General features: G+C 34.9%; 1 protein-coding gene across 4 annotated transcripts in view; it reads right to left on the minus strand.

Moving 5' to 3' along the window:
• Positions 1 to 15,219, minus strand: part of LOC110458659 (rho GTPase-activating protein 26-like) — a 62,796-nt gene that overhangs the window by 21,533 nt on the left and 26,044 nt on the right. For 3 of the 4 annotated variants that reach the window (XR_002463814.1, XM_021510467.1, XM_021510469.1), the window contains exons 8-16: positions 14,730 to 14,791; positions 13,714 to 13,788; positions 12,599 to 12,613; positions 11,243 to 11,312; positions 7,731 to 7,828; positions 4,112 to 4,221; positions 3,714 to 3,792; positions 1,053 to 1,086; positions 392 to 454 (exon numbers count right to left, since the gene is read on the minus strand). Coding sequence is in view for 3 of the 4 variants with exons in the window: in XM_021510467.1 (XP_021366142.1) it covers positions 392 to 454; positions 1,053 to 1,086; positions 3,714 to 3,792; positions 4,112 to 4,221; positions 7,731 to 7,828; positions 11,243 to 11,312; positions 12,599 to 12,613; positions 13,714 to 13,788; positions 14,730 to 14,791 (606 nt within the window). In the remaining variant the exon portion in view is untranslated. The remainder of the gene's footprint in view (positions 1 to 391; positions 455 to 1,052; positions 1,087 to 3,713; positions 3,793 to 4,111; positions 4,222 to 7,730; positions 7,829 to 11,242; positions 11,313 to 12,598; positions 12,614 to 13,713; positions 13,789 to 14,729; positions 14,792 to 15,219) is intronic. The other variant, XM_021510468.1, reaches the window with a different exon arrangement.

Consider the following 15,219-nt stretch of genomic DNA (forward strand, 5'->3'; position numbering starts at 1 on the left):
TCATATTGGAAATTAAATTCACTAGTTTAGATATAAATTATTTATTTTTTTATAAAATCTGGTTTACACCAAAACCAACACATTAAAGATAAAGTATTTTCATAACCAATGATCCGACTTCTCTGATCAAGAGATATTTTATGTAGGATGCATTACAAAGTACATTGTATTGTGATAAGTGCCACATGAAGTAACATCGTATAACGAAGTACATCATATTGTGATAAGTGTCACATGATGTAACACTGTATAACAAAGTACATTTTATTGTGATAAGTGCCACATGATGTTTCTTCAAAATGTTAAATTCTTAAAAATAGCACATTAAATTTTGGAAGTTATGGAATAAATTTACATAACATATTTGAGGAAAACATAAAAGATTACTTACCTCTTTCTTCAACACATTTGATACACCTTTCTATAAAACCAAATCCTATGTCATCCAAGGATGCTGTAAGTTGATATGTATATAACTGTTAATCCCTTGACAGTATCCACGTGTATCAATGCAACAACTTTAGTCTTATAGTAAATCAGAATATTACAACGAAAAATAAAAACATCACGAGACATTCTTATCTATGGTTTAGCTGGTGAGTGTATTGCATTTGCATATAAATATCATCAACCAATTATCATATAAATATCATCAACCAATTATCATATAAATATCATCAACCAATTATCATATAAATATCATCAACCAATACAAGAAGCTTGGGAGGTTTTCAAAATGACAAATGTGGAGGACATCTTGATTTTTAGATTGACACTTCCTTCCATTTTCACATTTTTATTGGAATCAGGTTTTTATTAATGTTACAAATATTCATTTCTCTTAAAAGCTAACCTCAGTCACCCCTTGTAACAAATATGGGGAGTCTGACTGAAATGTAAGTCACATTTCTGATAAACCATACTATGGCTTCTTCATCAGTGAGTTTATTACCAGTATCAGTGAAATAATTGTCTTTATTTTTAATGATAATAGGGAGACAAAGCTAAAATTAGTTCCCAGAACCAATACCTAAGTGAACAGTTACACTTACAATCATCTGAATTACTCTTTGGTGCATTATAAACCTGCAAGAAACAAAAAGTCGTTTGTTAATCATGAAAAAGTACACTCGAAACAGAACTAAAGTTATTCTACAGTAACTGTTTTATTTTTAATCAAAAATATAAAAAAAAAAATGTATAATATTTGCAATCTGTGTGAATCCATACAGCAGATTTTTGCAGATTATTTTCTTTTGTACCCTAATGAAAACTTTTAAAGATCAACCTCAATACTTGTAAATATATCACATCACCAGTAAAATTCTTTAAACTGCTTTTAATTATCAAACTGTTCCGTCCACATGGACAAAAGTAGGTCATAGAAGGTTGGCCAGACGAGAAAAACAAACTTATGGAATTTGAATATTTGGTGTGAAAAATTAATTCTATAGGTGTGAACCTGCAGTTACAGAAGCATCAGTTATTTGTTGCTTAACAGCCAGAAATAGCATAACAAATATCGTATAACCTGAAACATTCACCGACACTCAACCAGTGATACAAACGTTTGTTGTTACTGTAAATATCTAAGTCACTTATTTATGTTGTACCATTATTCAATGTACAAATATTCCTGGTTCAACTATAACTCGGACTGTAAACTTCAAACAGTGACAGTTTCATGTTATGTATACCTAGAGTAGTGTTACTCCCTGATGATTGAAACCAAGTAATTTGAAATTATAAAGACATGTACGGCAACAAAAAATGCAACAGCATACAGCAGGAAGCTTGGCCTCAGAACTTAGTACACTTCGCACAGTACAGAAAGCGGACAGTAGATTAACATCTATAGAAAAGCTGAATAATTACTGCAAAGATTTTAATTTCCATTTGAATGAGTCATAGATTTCAAATATTGAGGAAGTTACAGTATTAATGTCTAGTTTTTCCTTATTAGTAAAGCTAGCTGTTACAACTACAGGGAAAAGTCATTATCTTATTTACCTATGATTTACCATCAATATCAAATCTGGAATTATCCAGTAATGTCTAGAACATTTTCTATCGGCAACAATTCCTGCAGACCATAAATTAAAGTAACGTTCACTTCCTGTGGACTATATAAAAGTAACTTTCACTTCCTGTGAACTATATAAAAGTAACCTACACTTCCTGTGGACTATATAAAAGTAACCTACACTTCCTGTGAACTATATATAAAAGTAACCTTCACTTCCTGTGGACTATATAAAAGTAACCTTCACTTCCTGTGGACTATATAAAAGTAACCTTCACTTCCTGTGGACTATATAAAAGTAACCTTCACTTCCTGTGGACTATATAAAAGTAACCTACACTTCCTGTGGACTATATAAAGTAACCTACACTTCCTGTGGACTATATAAAGTAACCTACACTTCCTGGGAACTATATAAAAGTAACCTACACTTCCTGTGAACTATATAAAAGTACCCTACACTTCCTGTGGACTATATAAAAGTAACCTACACTTCCTGTGGACTATATAAAAGTAACCTACACTTCCTGTGGACTATATAAAGAAAACTACACTTCCTGTGGACTATATAAAATTAACCTACACTTCCTGTGAACTATATAAAAGTACCCTACACTTCCTGTGGACTATATAAAAGTAACCTACAGTTCCTGTGAACTATATAAAAGTAACCTACACTTCCTGTGAACTATATATAAAAGTAACCTTCACTTCCTGTGGACTATATAAAAGTAACCTTCACTTCCTGTGGACTAACTAAAGTTTCCTTTAGGCTAAATACCACTGCTTACAAATGATATTAGTTGAGATGAGTACAATGATAACTTGGACCTCTGATACTGAAGGTCAGGTGAAATCTTACTGTGTAGAAGGTGGACACCCCTCCTGTTACAGGTAAACTTGTAGTATACATCTAGTGTTTAATCAGAAAATTTCAGAAGAAAAAAAATCAATGCTTAGATAATAAATTATGATAAAAAAAAAAATGTAAATTGTCCAATGTTTACCTAAATAACATTGATGTAACATTGTTATTATTGGTAATCAGAAAAATATGTAAAGTGCTTAAATTTAATATGTATAACCAACTCATTTTCTCCAAAAAATATAGATCACCAAAGAGGACATTCTACATTCTACAAAAAAAATATTAAAAAAAATATATTATATAATAAATATTTTCCATTTTTTCCATTTTAAAAGTATAAGTTTTATTTGGTATATATTTAGATTTCACCTTTTGAAACAGTTAAAAATAAAGCAATGTGTCTTATTAGCATTTAAATCATTATAACCAACATATAAAAGGCTGAAAAAAAGTCAAACTTGGATCTGCCCCTGGGCATGATCTCACTTTATGGGAATTGTGCTTATCCAAAGTCTAACCAAAAAAAATGAAACTAAACGCAAAGTCTAAAAACAATGACCAATGAAGCAGAAAATATAGGTCACAGTGACCTACATTTACTGTACTAGGTCACAGTGACCTACATTTACTGTACTAGTGTAGTTCTCATCAAAACATCGCTTTAAAGAAGCTTTCTGTTTATATTTAAAGCAATTCTAACCTCGTTGTTGTATAGACATATTGCCTTATATGATGGAAAAGGCAATATTAATGCCCTATTCACTTTATGTTGCCGAGGCATCAAAATTACACAAATGTGGCAATAACTATAGTGTTACCTACCGGTTCCTTGCCGTCCATCACATCCATCCATAACTTCCTGTCCTGGTCAGACGGTGACTGGAACGTGATCTGATCTTGTCTGTAATAAAAACACACACCTCAGTAATATTGATAATTTAATGGTTTTAATCAGCCAAATATTCAGCCTTTTCTAGTAAATTTATAATCACAGAGTGCTATTTTCACCTTCCTCATGCAATAACTTTGCATAGTACGTTATATACTAACATTTACAGTCATGATGAATTCGCTAATATTACAGAGGGCCAAAAAGGTGAAAGTAAAACTGTGGCAAAAATTCCCCAGGACACATAACAAAATGAAGCTTACTCTTTTTTTTTTCAAATGCTAATTAAACCTTAGTGATTTGTGGGACATTATGTGTGGGGTATACATACCTGCTATCTGGTAGCATCACAGTAAGATCAAAACAGAAGCGTTTTTCTATTGACTGTGATGGTCGACGCACACAAGACTTCAATATGAGTTTTTCAGTTGTTGACTGGATCTGTTATACAAATATAAGACTACCCAGTCAGGACATTCAGTATAATTATCAAAACTGTGTGAGCCTGTTTTTTTTACTAAACAGCTTTTTTTTATTGACAATAAAAATACATTCACCAATCCATATTTCATGGAACAAGCAATTACAACTATAATGTGTGTTGCCCCACTTACATTGTACCTCTCCTACAGGTAGATAATGGTTTATACAGCTAGCTAAATCATATTGTATAAGTTTTCTGTTAAATAATGGTGACTAGATCCTGAAACAACAGCACAAGTGATGGCATAATTAATATAGCTCAACAGTTTACTATTATACCAATGCAATTCACTGTGGTTCAAACCACAGCAAAACCCTAGATCTCACGTCTAGATAAAACGGATTATCATAGCTGTGATTCGGAAAAAAAGGCATTTGCATTTGAGCAAAATTCAGAAGTTGTCGAAGGTTTACTTTCTTACAAATCGTGTAACAAAATGGTTGTAATCTTACCCCTTATGTTATCTGGTGGTTTACATGTTCTTTAAGCCTATGAAGGCTGGTGATTTTTAACTCTTACAGGTACCTATTACTGTACTACATGTATTGACATTATATTTTTCCATATTTTATCAAACTTCTCAGTTGATATACATAGCAACAAATAAATTTAACCCTATAATAAGACAAAACGGAACTCCAAAGCTGACAAACAGAGGTATATGTGATTGCTTACACGGGTTGGTTTAAACATATTTTTATTGCCTTGAAAATGACAAAAAGGATTGGGCACAAGTTCTTACAACTTTATTAAGCCCTCTCCTAACTTAAATACATTTTACGTACATCATAGCTGTCTTAACATGTACATTTCATTTTTTTTTTTTTTTTTTTTTTTTTAAATTTAAGTTAAATGATTAAAATAGGTTGTTGACGACTGTTTCTCTGTACCCCGACCTACTCATAGAGAATTAACCGAGGTTTTCACACAGATAAAGAAAATTCAATTCTTCGAACATAATGTAATTTTTGTAATTAAGACTACTTACTAGAAGCGGTTTGTATCCTTAATGTAGTGAGATCATGATTACCCCAGAGAAGTGTGTTTACGTCTGTTAGGAGGATCTCTGGAAGATTTAAGTTCCTAAGATTTCTTACCAGGTGATTTCTTACAGTTGAGTAATTTGGACATGTATAGAAATAGTGATGTACAATTTCTACTTCCCCACATAAACATAAAGGGTTATCACTGAGGTTAACTCTATAAATGTCATATTGAAGACTGCTGCATTTGTTCCCAAGTCTGGTGTGTAAAATTGTAAATTTTCTATCTCCTACTGTTAAAAATTTTGGAATAGAAACAACATCATGTTTGAAACAGTTTTTAAATGCAACAAGAGAATGGGTTGACTTTATACAGGAGTTGAGGGAATTCCATTGTGTTACAGATGATGGTATGAATGATTTTCTAAAAAGTTCTGTCCTACATCGTGGGATAGTGAAATCGTCTTGGTTACGAGTAGCATATGTTGATGTTTCAGAACGGAGACTAGGAAGGATTTCTACCAGATAATTTGGTGTCATATCGTTTTTTATTTTGAAAAGGGTTGATAGCTTAATATGTTTACGACGTTCGGATAAGAGTTCCCATCCCGTCTCAAAGTAAAGCGATTCTCTTGATGCGTATACAGGTAGGCCGGTAACTACTCGAGCTGCAAGTAACTGAACTCTTTCAAGTTTTTCAGAGTCTTGTTGAGAACATCCATCCCAGACTACCGATGCGTACTCCAATAAGGGACGAATATAGGTTTTATAAAGAACAGATAAAGAATATCTAGACACTCAATATTTAAGTTTTTTGAGTAATACTAGTTTTTTGTATGCTGACTTGGCAATACAGTCAATATGGTATGACCATCTGCCATCACTGGAGAAATTAAGACCTAGATGTTTATGATGCTGAATGAATGGTAAAGTAATGTTTTGAAATACAATATCAGGTAATGCAGTATTTCGTCTTTTTGAAATAAAGATCATATTTGTTTTTTTCTGCATTGAATTTCATTAACCATTTCTTTGACTAATTTTCCAAAATAGATAGATCATGATTTATACAAGTTTCCATCTCTCCGGTGGTTGCAGATGATTTACCCAAGGATGTGTCATCAGCGAATAATCTGCTTATACTCATCATATTTTCAGCAATATCATTTACATATATAAGAAATAAGAGAGGACCCAGTACTGACCCTTGGGGCACTCCTGCTGATAGGTTAAGTGAGTTTGATTGACAGGATCTGTAAACAACTCTTTGTTTTCTATCTAATAAGTAGCTTTTTAACCAACTCAAAATATTACCTGTTACACTATATTTTTCTAATTTGTACAACAATCCCCTATGCCATACCCTATCAAAAGCTTTCGATAGATCACAAAAGACTATACAACAGTCTTGTTGGTTATCCAGAGCAGAGACAATACTATGGTAGATTTCCAAAAGTTGGAATACGGTGGAGTGGCCTGGTAAGAACCCTGATTGATATTTGTAAAATAAATTATTGGTGTGAAAGAAGTTATAAATATTCTTAAAAACTAAACGTTCCAACACCTTACTGATACAACTTAGCAGAGATATTGGTCTATAGTTTGAAACCATACTGGGATTATCTTTCTTAAATAAAGGTACAACATTTGCTAATTTTCACATACAAGGGAAGCAGTTTTCTGAAAGAGATCTGTTAAAGAGGATACACAAAGGTTTACAGACATGTATGGGTTACACGGGTTACTTACCAGTTTACCGGCCACCAGGGCTGTTTTTGTTTAAACGGTCAAACCAGTCGGACAACAGTTGTTCGTTTATTAAATAAGGTCGGACTTAGTAATCTGATGCTGCCTTCAAGCGAGCCTTAATTGTCAAAGCCTTGCAAGGCCTGCATAGACATTTGCAGGTCCACCAGGATTTATACCCGAAATTGTTACATTTATAAACAGCCAAACCGGTTGTTCCACATAAACGAACAGGCCCCTGGTTATATATAGGGCATCATGTGGAATTCTACACTTACCAGTTTACTGGCCACCTGGTTATAGGGCATCATGTGGAATTCTACACTTGCCAGTTTACTGGCCACCTGGTTATAGGCCATCATGCGGAATTCTAAACTTACCAGTTTACTGGCCACCTTGTTATAGGTCATAATGTGGAATTCTAAACTTACCAGTTTACTGGCCACCTGGTTATAGGCCATCATGTGGAAATCTACACTTACCAGTTTACTGGCCACCTTGTTATAGGGCATCATGTGGAACTCTACACTTACCAGTTTATTGGCCACCTGGTTATAGGGCATCATGTGGAATTCTACACTTACCAGTTTACTGGCCACCTTGTTATAGGCCATAATGTGGAATTCTAAACTTACCAGTTTACTGGCCACCTTGTTATAGGGCATCATGTGGAATTCTACACTTACCAGTTTACTGGTCACCTGGTTATAGGGCATCATGTGGAATTCTACACTTACCAGTTTACCGGCCACCTGGTTATAGGGCATCATGTGGAATTCTTTGTTTTCCTTCTTGTACCAGCAGTAGTGTTTATTCCAGGACACACCCAGGGCTTCTGTTGATAAAAAAAAAACAATGACATGAATCAATTCAAGACAAAATTGTATTTCAATCAATTTCAGGAGTTTAGGTTAAATGTGACTTAAAATAATAATCTATCATCAGATTGTTTATACTAGTACTGACCAAAAAAAGACCTAGTGTAACTAGGCGGTGGTACATGACCTATATAATGTATAACAGGGGGCGGGGAAAAAAGGGACTGATCTACTCAAAACAAGTGGAGTTCACTGTTGGGCTAGAAACAATCCAGTTAACATTTAAATTAGTCTTATATGAATATATAACACCTGCTTTTGATACGGATCAAATGTACTATTCTTCCTCTTCCAGTTACATCCACGAAGATCACCGAGAACAATATCTGCTGACTTTTCTTCAAATGACAGAGATATCCCTTTTATGTCACAGACATAAAATGGGCTGAAGGAAAAAAATTCATACACCCCTTTCCTGCCTTGGACAGTCATACAATCACACACACACAGGAATAGCAAGAGAAATCCCTCTCATGTACATCATATATACAGCTGTACTTACTCTTCTCCATAAGGTAGAGATAGCCCTCTCATGTACATCATATATACAGCTGTACTTACCCTTCTCCATAAGGTAGACATATCCCTCGCGTGTACATCATATATACAGCTGTACTTGCTCTTCTCCATAAGGGAGAGATATCCCTCTCATGTACATCATATATATAGCTGTACTTGCCCCTTCTCCATAAGGTAGAGATATCCCTCTCATGTTCATCATATATATAGCTGTACTTACCTCTTCTCCATAAGGTAGAGATATCCCTCTCATGGACATCATATATACAGCTGTACTTACTCTTCTCAATAAGGTAGAGATATCCCTCTCATGGACATCATATATACAGCTGTACTTACCCTTCTCCATAAGGTAGAGATATCCCTCTCATGGACATCATATATACAGCTGTACTTACTCTTCTCCATAAGGTAGAGATAGCCCTCTCATGTACATCATATATACAGCTGTAATTACTCTTCTCCATAAGGGAGAGATATCCCTCTCATGTACATCATATATGCAGCTGTACTTTCTCTTCTCCATAAGGTAGAGATATCCCTCTCATGGACATCATATATACAGCTGTACTTACCCTTCTCCATAAGGTAGAGAAATCCCTCTCATGTACATCATATATATAGCTGTACTTTCCCCTTCTCCATAAGGTAGAGATATCCCTCTCATGGACATCATATATACAGCTGTACTTACCCTTCTCCATAAGGTAGAGAAATCCCTCTCATGTACATCATATATATAGCTGTACTTACTCTTCTCCATAAGGTAGAGATAGCCCTCTCATGTACATCATATATACAGCTGTACTTACTCTTCTCAATAAGGTAGAGATATCCCTCGCGTGTACATCATATAAAGGTAGAGATATCCCTCTCATGTACATCATATATATAGCTGTACTTACTCTTCTCCATAAGGTAGCGATATCCCTCTCATGTACATCATATATGCAGCTGTACTTTCTCTTCTCCATAAGGTAGAGATATCCCTCTCATGTACATCATATATATAGCTGTACTTACTCTTCTCCATAAGGTAGAGATATCCCTCTCATGTACATCATATATACAGCTGTACTTACTCTTCTCCATAAGGTAGAGATATCCCTCTCATGTACATCATATATACAGCTGTACTTACTCTTCTCCATAAGGTAGAGATATCCCTCTCATGTACATCATATATACAGCTGTACTTACTCTTCTCCATAAGGTAGAGATATCCCTCTCATGTACATCATATATACAGCTGTACTTACTCTTCTCCATAAGGTAGAGATATCCCTCTCATGTACATCATATATACAGCTGTACTTACTCTTCTCCATAAGGTAGAGATATCCCTCTCATGTACATCATATATACAGCTGTACTTACTCTTCTCCATAAGGTAGAGATATCCCTCTCATGTACATCATATATACAGCTGTACTTACTCTTCTCCATAAGGTAGAGATATCCCTCTCATGTACATCATATATACAGCTGTACTTACTCTTCTCCATAAGGTAGAGATATCCCTCTCATGTACATCATATATACAGCTGTACTTACTCTTCTCCATAAGGTAGAGATATCCCTCTCATGTACATCATATATACAGCTGTACTTACTCTTCTCCATAAGGTAGAGATATCCCTCTCATGTACATCATATATACAGCTGTACTTACTCTTCTCCATAAGGTAGAGATATCCCTCTCATGTACATCATATATACAGCTGTACTTACTCTTCTCCATAAGGTAGAGATATCCCTCTCATGTACATCATATATACAGCTGTACTTACTCTTCTCCATAAGGTAGAGATATCCCTCTCATGTACATCATATATACAGCTGTACTTACTCTTCTCCATAAGGTAGAGATATCCCTCTCATGTACATCATATATACAGCTGTACTTACTCTTCTCCATAAGGTAGAGATATCCCTCTCATGTACATCATATATACAGCTGTACTTACTCTTCTCCATAAGGTAGAGATATCCCTCTCATGTACATCATATATACAGCTGTACTTACTCTTCTCCATAAGGTAGAGATATCCCTCTCATGTACATCATATATACAGCTGTACTTACTCTTCTCCATAAGGTAGAGATATCCCTCTCATGTACATCATATATACAGCTGTACTTACTCTTCTCCATAAGGTAGAGATATCCCTCTCATGTACATCATATATACAGCTGTACTTACTCTTCTCCATAAGGTAGAGATATCCCTCTCATGTACATCATATATACAGCTGTACTTACTCTTCTCCATAAGGTAGAGATATCCCTCTCATGTACATCATATATACAGCTGTACTTACTCTTCTCCATAAGGTAGAGATATCCCTCTCATGTACATCATATATACAGCTGTACTTACTCTTCTCCATAAGGTAGAGATATCCCTCTCATGTACATCATATATACAGCTGTACTTACTCTTCTCCATAAGGTAGAGATATCCCTCTCATGTACATCATATATACAGCTGTACTTACTCTTCTCCATAAGGTAGAGATATCCCTCTCATGTACATCATATATACAGCTGTACTTACTCTTCTCCATAAGGTAGAGATATCCCTCTCATGTACATCATATATACAGCTGTACTTACTCTTCTCCATAAGGTAGAGATATCCCTCTCATGTACATCATATATACAGCTGTACTTACTCTTCTCCATAAGGTAGAGATATCCCTCTCATGTACATCATATATACAGCTGTACTTACTCTTCTCCATAAGGTAGAGATATCCCTCTCATGTACATCATATATACAGCTGTACTTACTCTTCTCCATAAGGTAGAGATATCCCTCTCATGTACATCATATATACAGCTGTACTTACTCTTCTCCATAAGGTAGAGATATCCCTCGCGTGTACATCCCTTACTGGCCCCCGTCTGGTTAACAGGCTTCTGTAAAACATTGTTAGTCATATCTTTATATTAAAGCCAAACAGTTCAATTTCATGAATTTTCTTGCATTCTATCATCAGCTTGACCTTTTTCAAATTATAAATGTTACATCGGCATTTTTTTCCATTTTTGATGTTAAATAAAACTCTTAGTTTTAACAAAATAAATTGATCATCTTGATAGAGTTTTGAGGTTATTTAAATGGATAGGCAGTACATCAATGACTGTTGTTAGTTACCCAAGTATACAAAGGTACCCTAATTAACAATTTGTACAGTCTGTTTGTATTTTTCTTTTTAAAGCTTGTCCTGTTCAAAGACAATGGCGTTTCAGCCACCTACAATATGTGCCACATGCAAACTGAAAGTGAAAATTTAATGAATGAAAGATCAAGGTTTTGTTTTATATTCAGATTTTACACCATTTAAGTTTGTTCAGAAGCCAGGTTTTGTACTGTTTAGCAGTAAAAACATTATTTACAGGTCATCCTCAGTAATCAGTGTTACACAGAAGTAAAATGAGTATAGTTTGGTAAAACTATTTTTGTCGTGACTATTTGTGGAAAATACGGTAAATGCAGTTGGATTAGTGTGATTGAAGAAGTGAAAGTAAGACAATTTAAATACTACAGAAGGTAGAAAAACAGAAGAAGCTGTAAAGAATATATAATAAAATCCTGGATCACCTTGAATGATGGTAGATTCCTTGAAAAATAATTTAATTTTCCACAAAAGAAGGAAATCCAGTCAATATTATAACTAATTAACTAACTGATTAGAGTGTGTTCATAGAACATGCAACATAATAATCAAATACTGAAAAACCTGTCTTCCTCTTGGACCAGAAATTTAGACCTCCAAAACAACTTACAGCATATAGCTTAATATTAAATCAGGACGAAAAAAACAAAAATACATTTAGCTCTAACAGGAAATTTTCGAGGATACCATATATTACTTGTAACAATTAAGGTAGCACTTGATAACTTGTATGGATTAAGGTAGCGCTTGATAACTTGTATAGATTAAGGTAGCGCTTGATAACTTGTATAGATTAAGGTAGTGCTTGATAATTTGTATAGATTAAGGTAGCGCTTGATAACTTAAATGGATTAAGGTAGTGCTTGATAATTTGGCTCTCATTCTGTCCAAATGTACAAGACATAAAACAGGTATCTCTGTATCTGACATTAAATAAGGAACTAATGTCTAAAGTTGTAATGTGACATGCTGAGTAGAGTGAGATAGTGAGCAGAGTCGTGAAGCAGAGTCGTGAAGCATGCTTACCAACATCTCAGCAGCCTGGGTTTGAAGCATGAGGAAGGAAACATAAAATCAGTTACAGCCCCAAAGGGGTACTATTAGTGCACTCACAGCATGGGCGGTAAAAAACCACTTGTCACACAATTCAGACTATTTCTAAACAAATAGTGTTTTAGCTTATAAAACACCACTACATGTGTTTATAAATTATTTGTATCAATTTAAGTTCAAAAGCTGCAAAACAAATCAGTTCAAAAAATTAGCAATAACACATGTCCAAATTAGTACGGCTGAAGCCTGGGCGTGCAATCCCCTCTCCCAAACAGCGTGGCGGTGCCAGCTAACAGATGTCAATGGTACTAATTACATGTTCGTGCAAAGCTGATCAGATGCAGTAAGTTCGGAAACATTTGACATAGCATTATGTACTTCGTACTGGAAGAATGCAGGAAATGATGAGAATGAAACAAATTAATCTCAATGATTTACTGACTCAATGATAAATCGTAAATTATATTCTATCTAGCTCAGTTTAGCTAGGTGGCACAAGACCAATAGTTAGTGCCTGATAAGACAGCTCCTGTAAAATCCTCAAAATGTTGTTTGTATTAATTGTTTGTATAACTTTTGAATTATAATGCATTGTAAAAGTAGCTTATTCTAGCTAAATTGTTACATCAATTGTCATAAAATTAAATAAACTTATCCAAAAATTTGGATAATGTAAGAAGAAAAATGATACCATGCTGTTATCTTTCCACTTATAACTTGTATTTGAAAACAGCTACTATCAACAAACCAAGATTGCATCTTTCATGCGAGCCAACAACTCTTTTTCTATTTATAGATGCAACAGAATCCCTCATGCAAGCAAATAATTGTAACTGACAAGTTTTTATTAAGCATCTGAGTGTCAAACTTGTCTGCCATCTATGTTTGATCACCTCTACAATTCTGAGTCCTTAGTAAAATGAGAGCAACATTTTGTAAGTCATAATTATATCAGTGCTGTATCCATTATACTGATATACTGTTGTGTTTCGTTGTGACTATCCACCGTGCCTATCTGAACAGAAGCCATAGGGACTACCCACCATCAATACCTAATGTTTACTGGCGATTACTAGTCAGTGACTTACCGTTCCTCTATTGTCTAAAGTTTTTAACATCAATTTTTCAGTCTGCTCTCGGGTCATCTCAAAACTTTCTCTTGTCTATAAATAGAAAAATGAAGTGATTAGAAGATTTGCAAGACACACAGGATATGGTGGGGTGACACAAAGGTTTGTGTGACACACAAGATGTGGTGGGGAGACACGAAGGTTTGTGTGACTCAAAAGATGTGGTGGGGTGACACGAAGATTTCCAAGACACACAAGATGTGGTGGGGGGACAAGAAGGTTTGTGTGACACACAAGATGTGGTGGGGAGACAAGAAGGTTTGTGTGACACACAAGATGTGGTGGGGAGACGCCAAGGTTTGTGTGACACACAAGATGTGGTGGGGAGACACCAAGGTTTGAGAGACACACAAGATGTGGTGGGGGGACACGAAGGTTTGTGTGACACACAAGATGAGGTGGGGAGACAAGAAGGTTTGTGTGACACACAAGATGTGGTGGGGAGACACCAAGGTTTGTGTGACACACAAGATGTGGTGGGGAGACACGAAGGATTGAGTGACACACAAGATGTGGTGGGGGGACACGAAGGTTTGTGTGACACACAAGATGAGGTGGGGAGACAAGAAGGTTTGTGTGACACACAAGATGTGGTGGGGAGACACCAAGGTTTGTGTGACACACAAGATGTGGTGGGGAGACATGAAGGTTTGTGTGACATTTGAACTTTGACTGATGACCTCAAAAGGTTGACAAGGTTTACAGCTAGCACAATTAAGGTGCAATGAAAATGGTCAAAATCCATCCACATAAATTTGAAATATTCATAGTATCAATAAATATATTCACAAACGTTTTCTTAACAATAAGTTAACAAAATATTAAACCACATTTTCGTTTAACTGTATTTTCAAATTACCAAATGTTAAGGTCATTTAGACATATACATACCATGATAGTTAACATTTGTATAGATCTGAGTGAGGCCAAAATAAATCATAATCTACAAGTTATGTGTCTGTAATAACACTCACCTTCTGCAATATCTTCTGAAGTTGTGATGAGTAATCATTTAATTCAGTCTTTGCTTCAAATCCTTAAAAACAAGTGTATCATCTTTAAATAACAATTCTTCAGAGGATTCTGCATTAAACAGTTACATTATTCCATTAAATCAAATGAAATTTTACGTTTTCACATTCTTTGTTGAGTTCTAATAGTTCGTATAGCAAGAGGCCCATGGGTATTAATGGTCACTTGAGTTAAAAAATATACCTACTAGTTGATTTTTTAAGTCTTTTCCAGTCTCCAGTATACCAGATATCAAATGTCGATTTAAGACTACCAAATTGCAACATTTATAAAAGTTGGGATTTTTGTTCAAAATGTTTACACCATCAAACTATCATCCCATGATGATATTTCCAATCAAGTTTGAATTGTATCCAACCAATAATAAACAAATAAACAAGATAAATCCTTGATTTTTCTTTCCCAATAAAAACCATAGTTCTCAAGCCGGGG

Source organism: Mizuhopecten yessoensis, unplaced genomic scaffold, assembly GCF_002113885.1.
Source record: "Mizuhopecten yessoensis strain PY_sf001 unplaced genomic scaffold, ASM211388v2 scaffold9685, whole genome shotgun sequence".
In the NCBI taxonomy this organism is placed as follows: domain Eukaryota; kingdom Metazoa; phylum Mollusca; class Bivalvia; order Pectinida; family Pectinidae; genus Mizuhopecten; species Mizuhopecten yessoensis.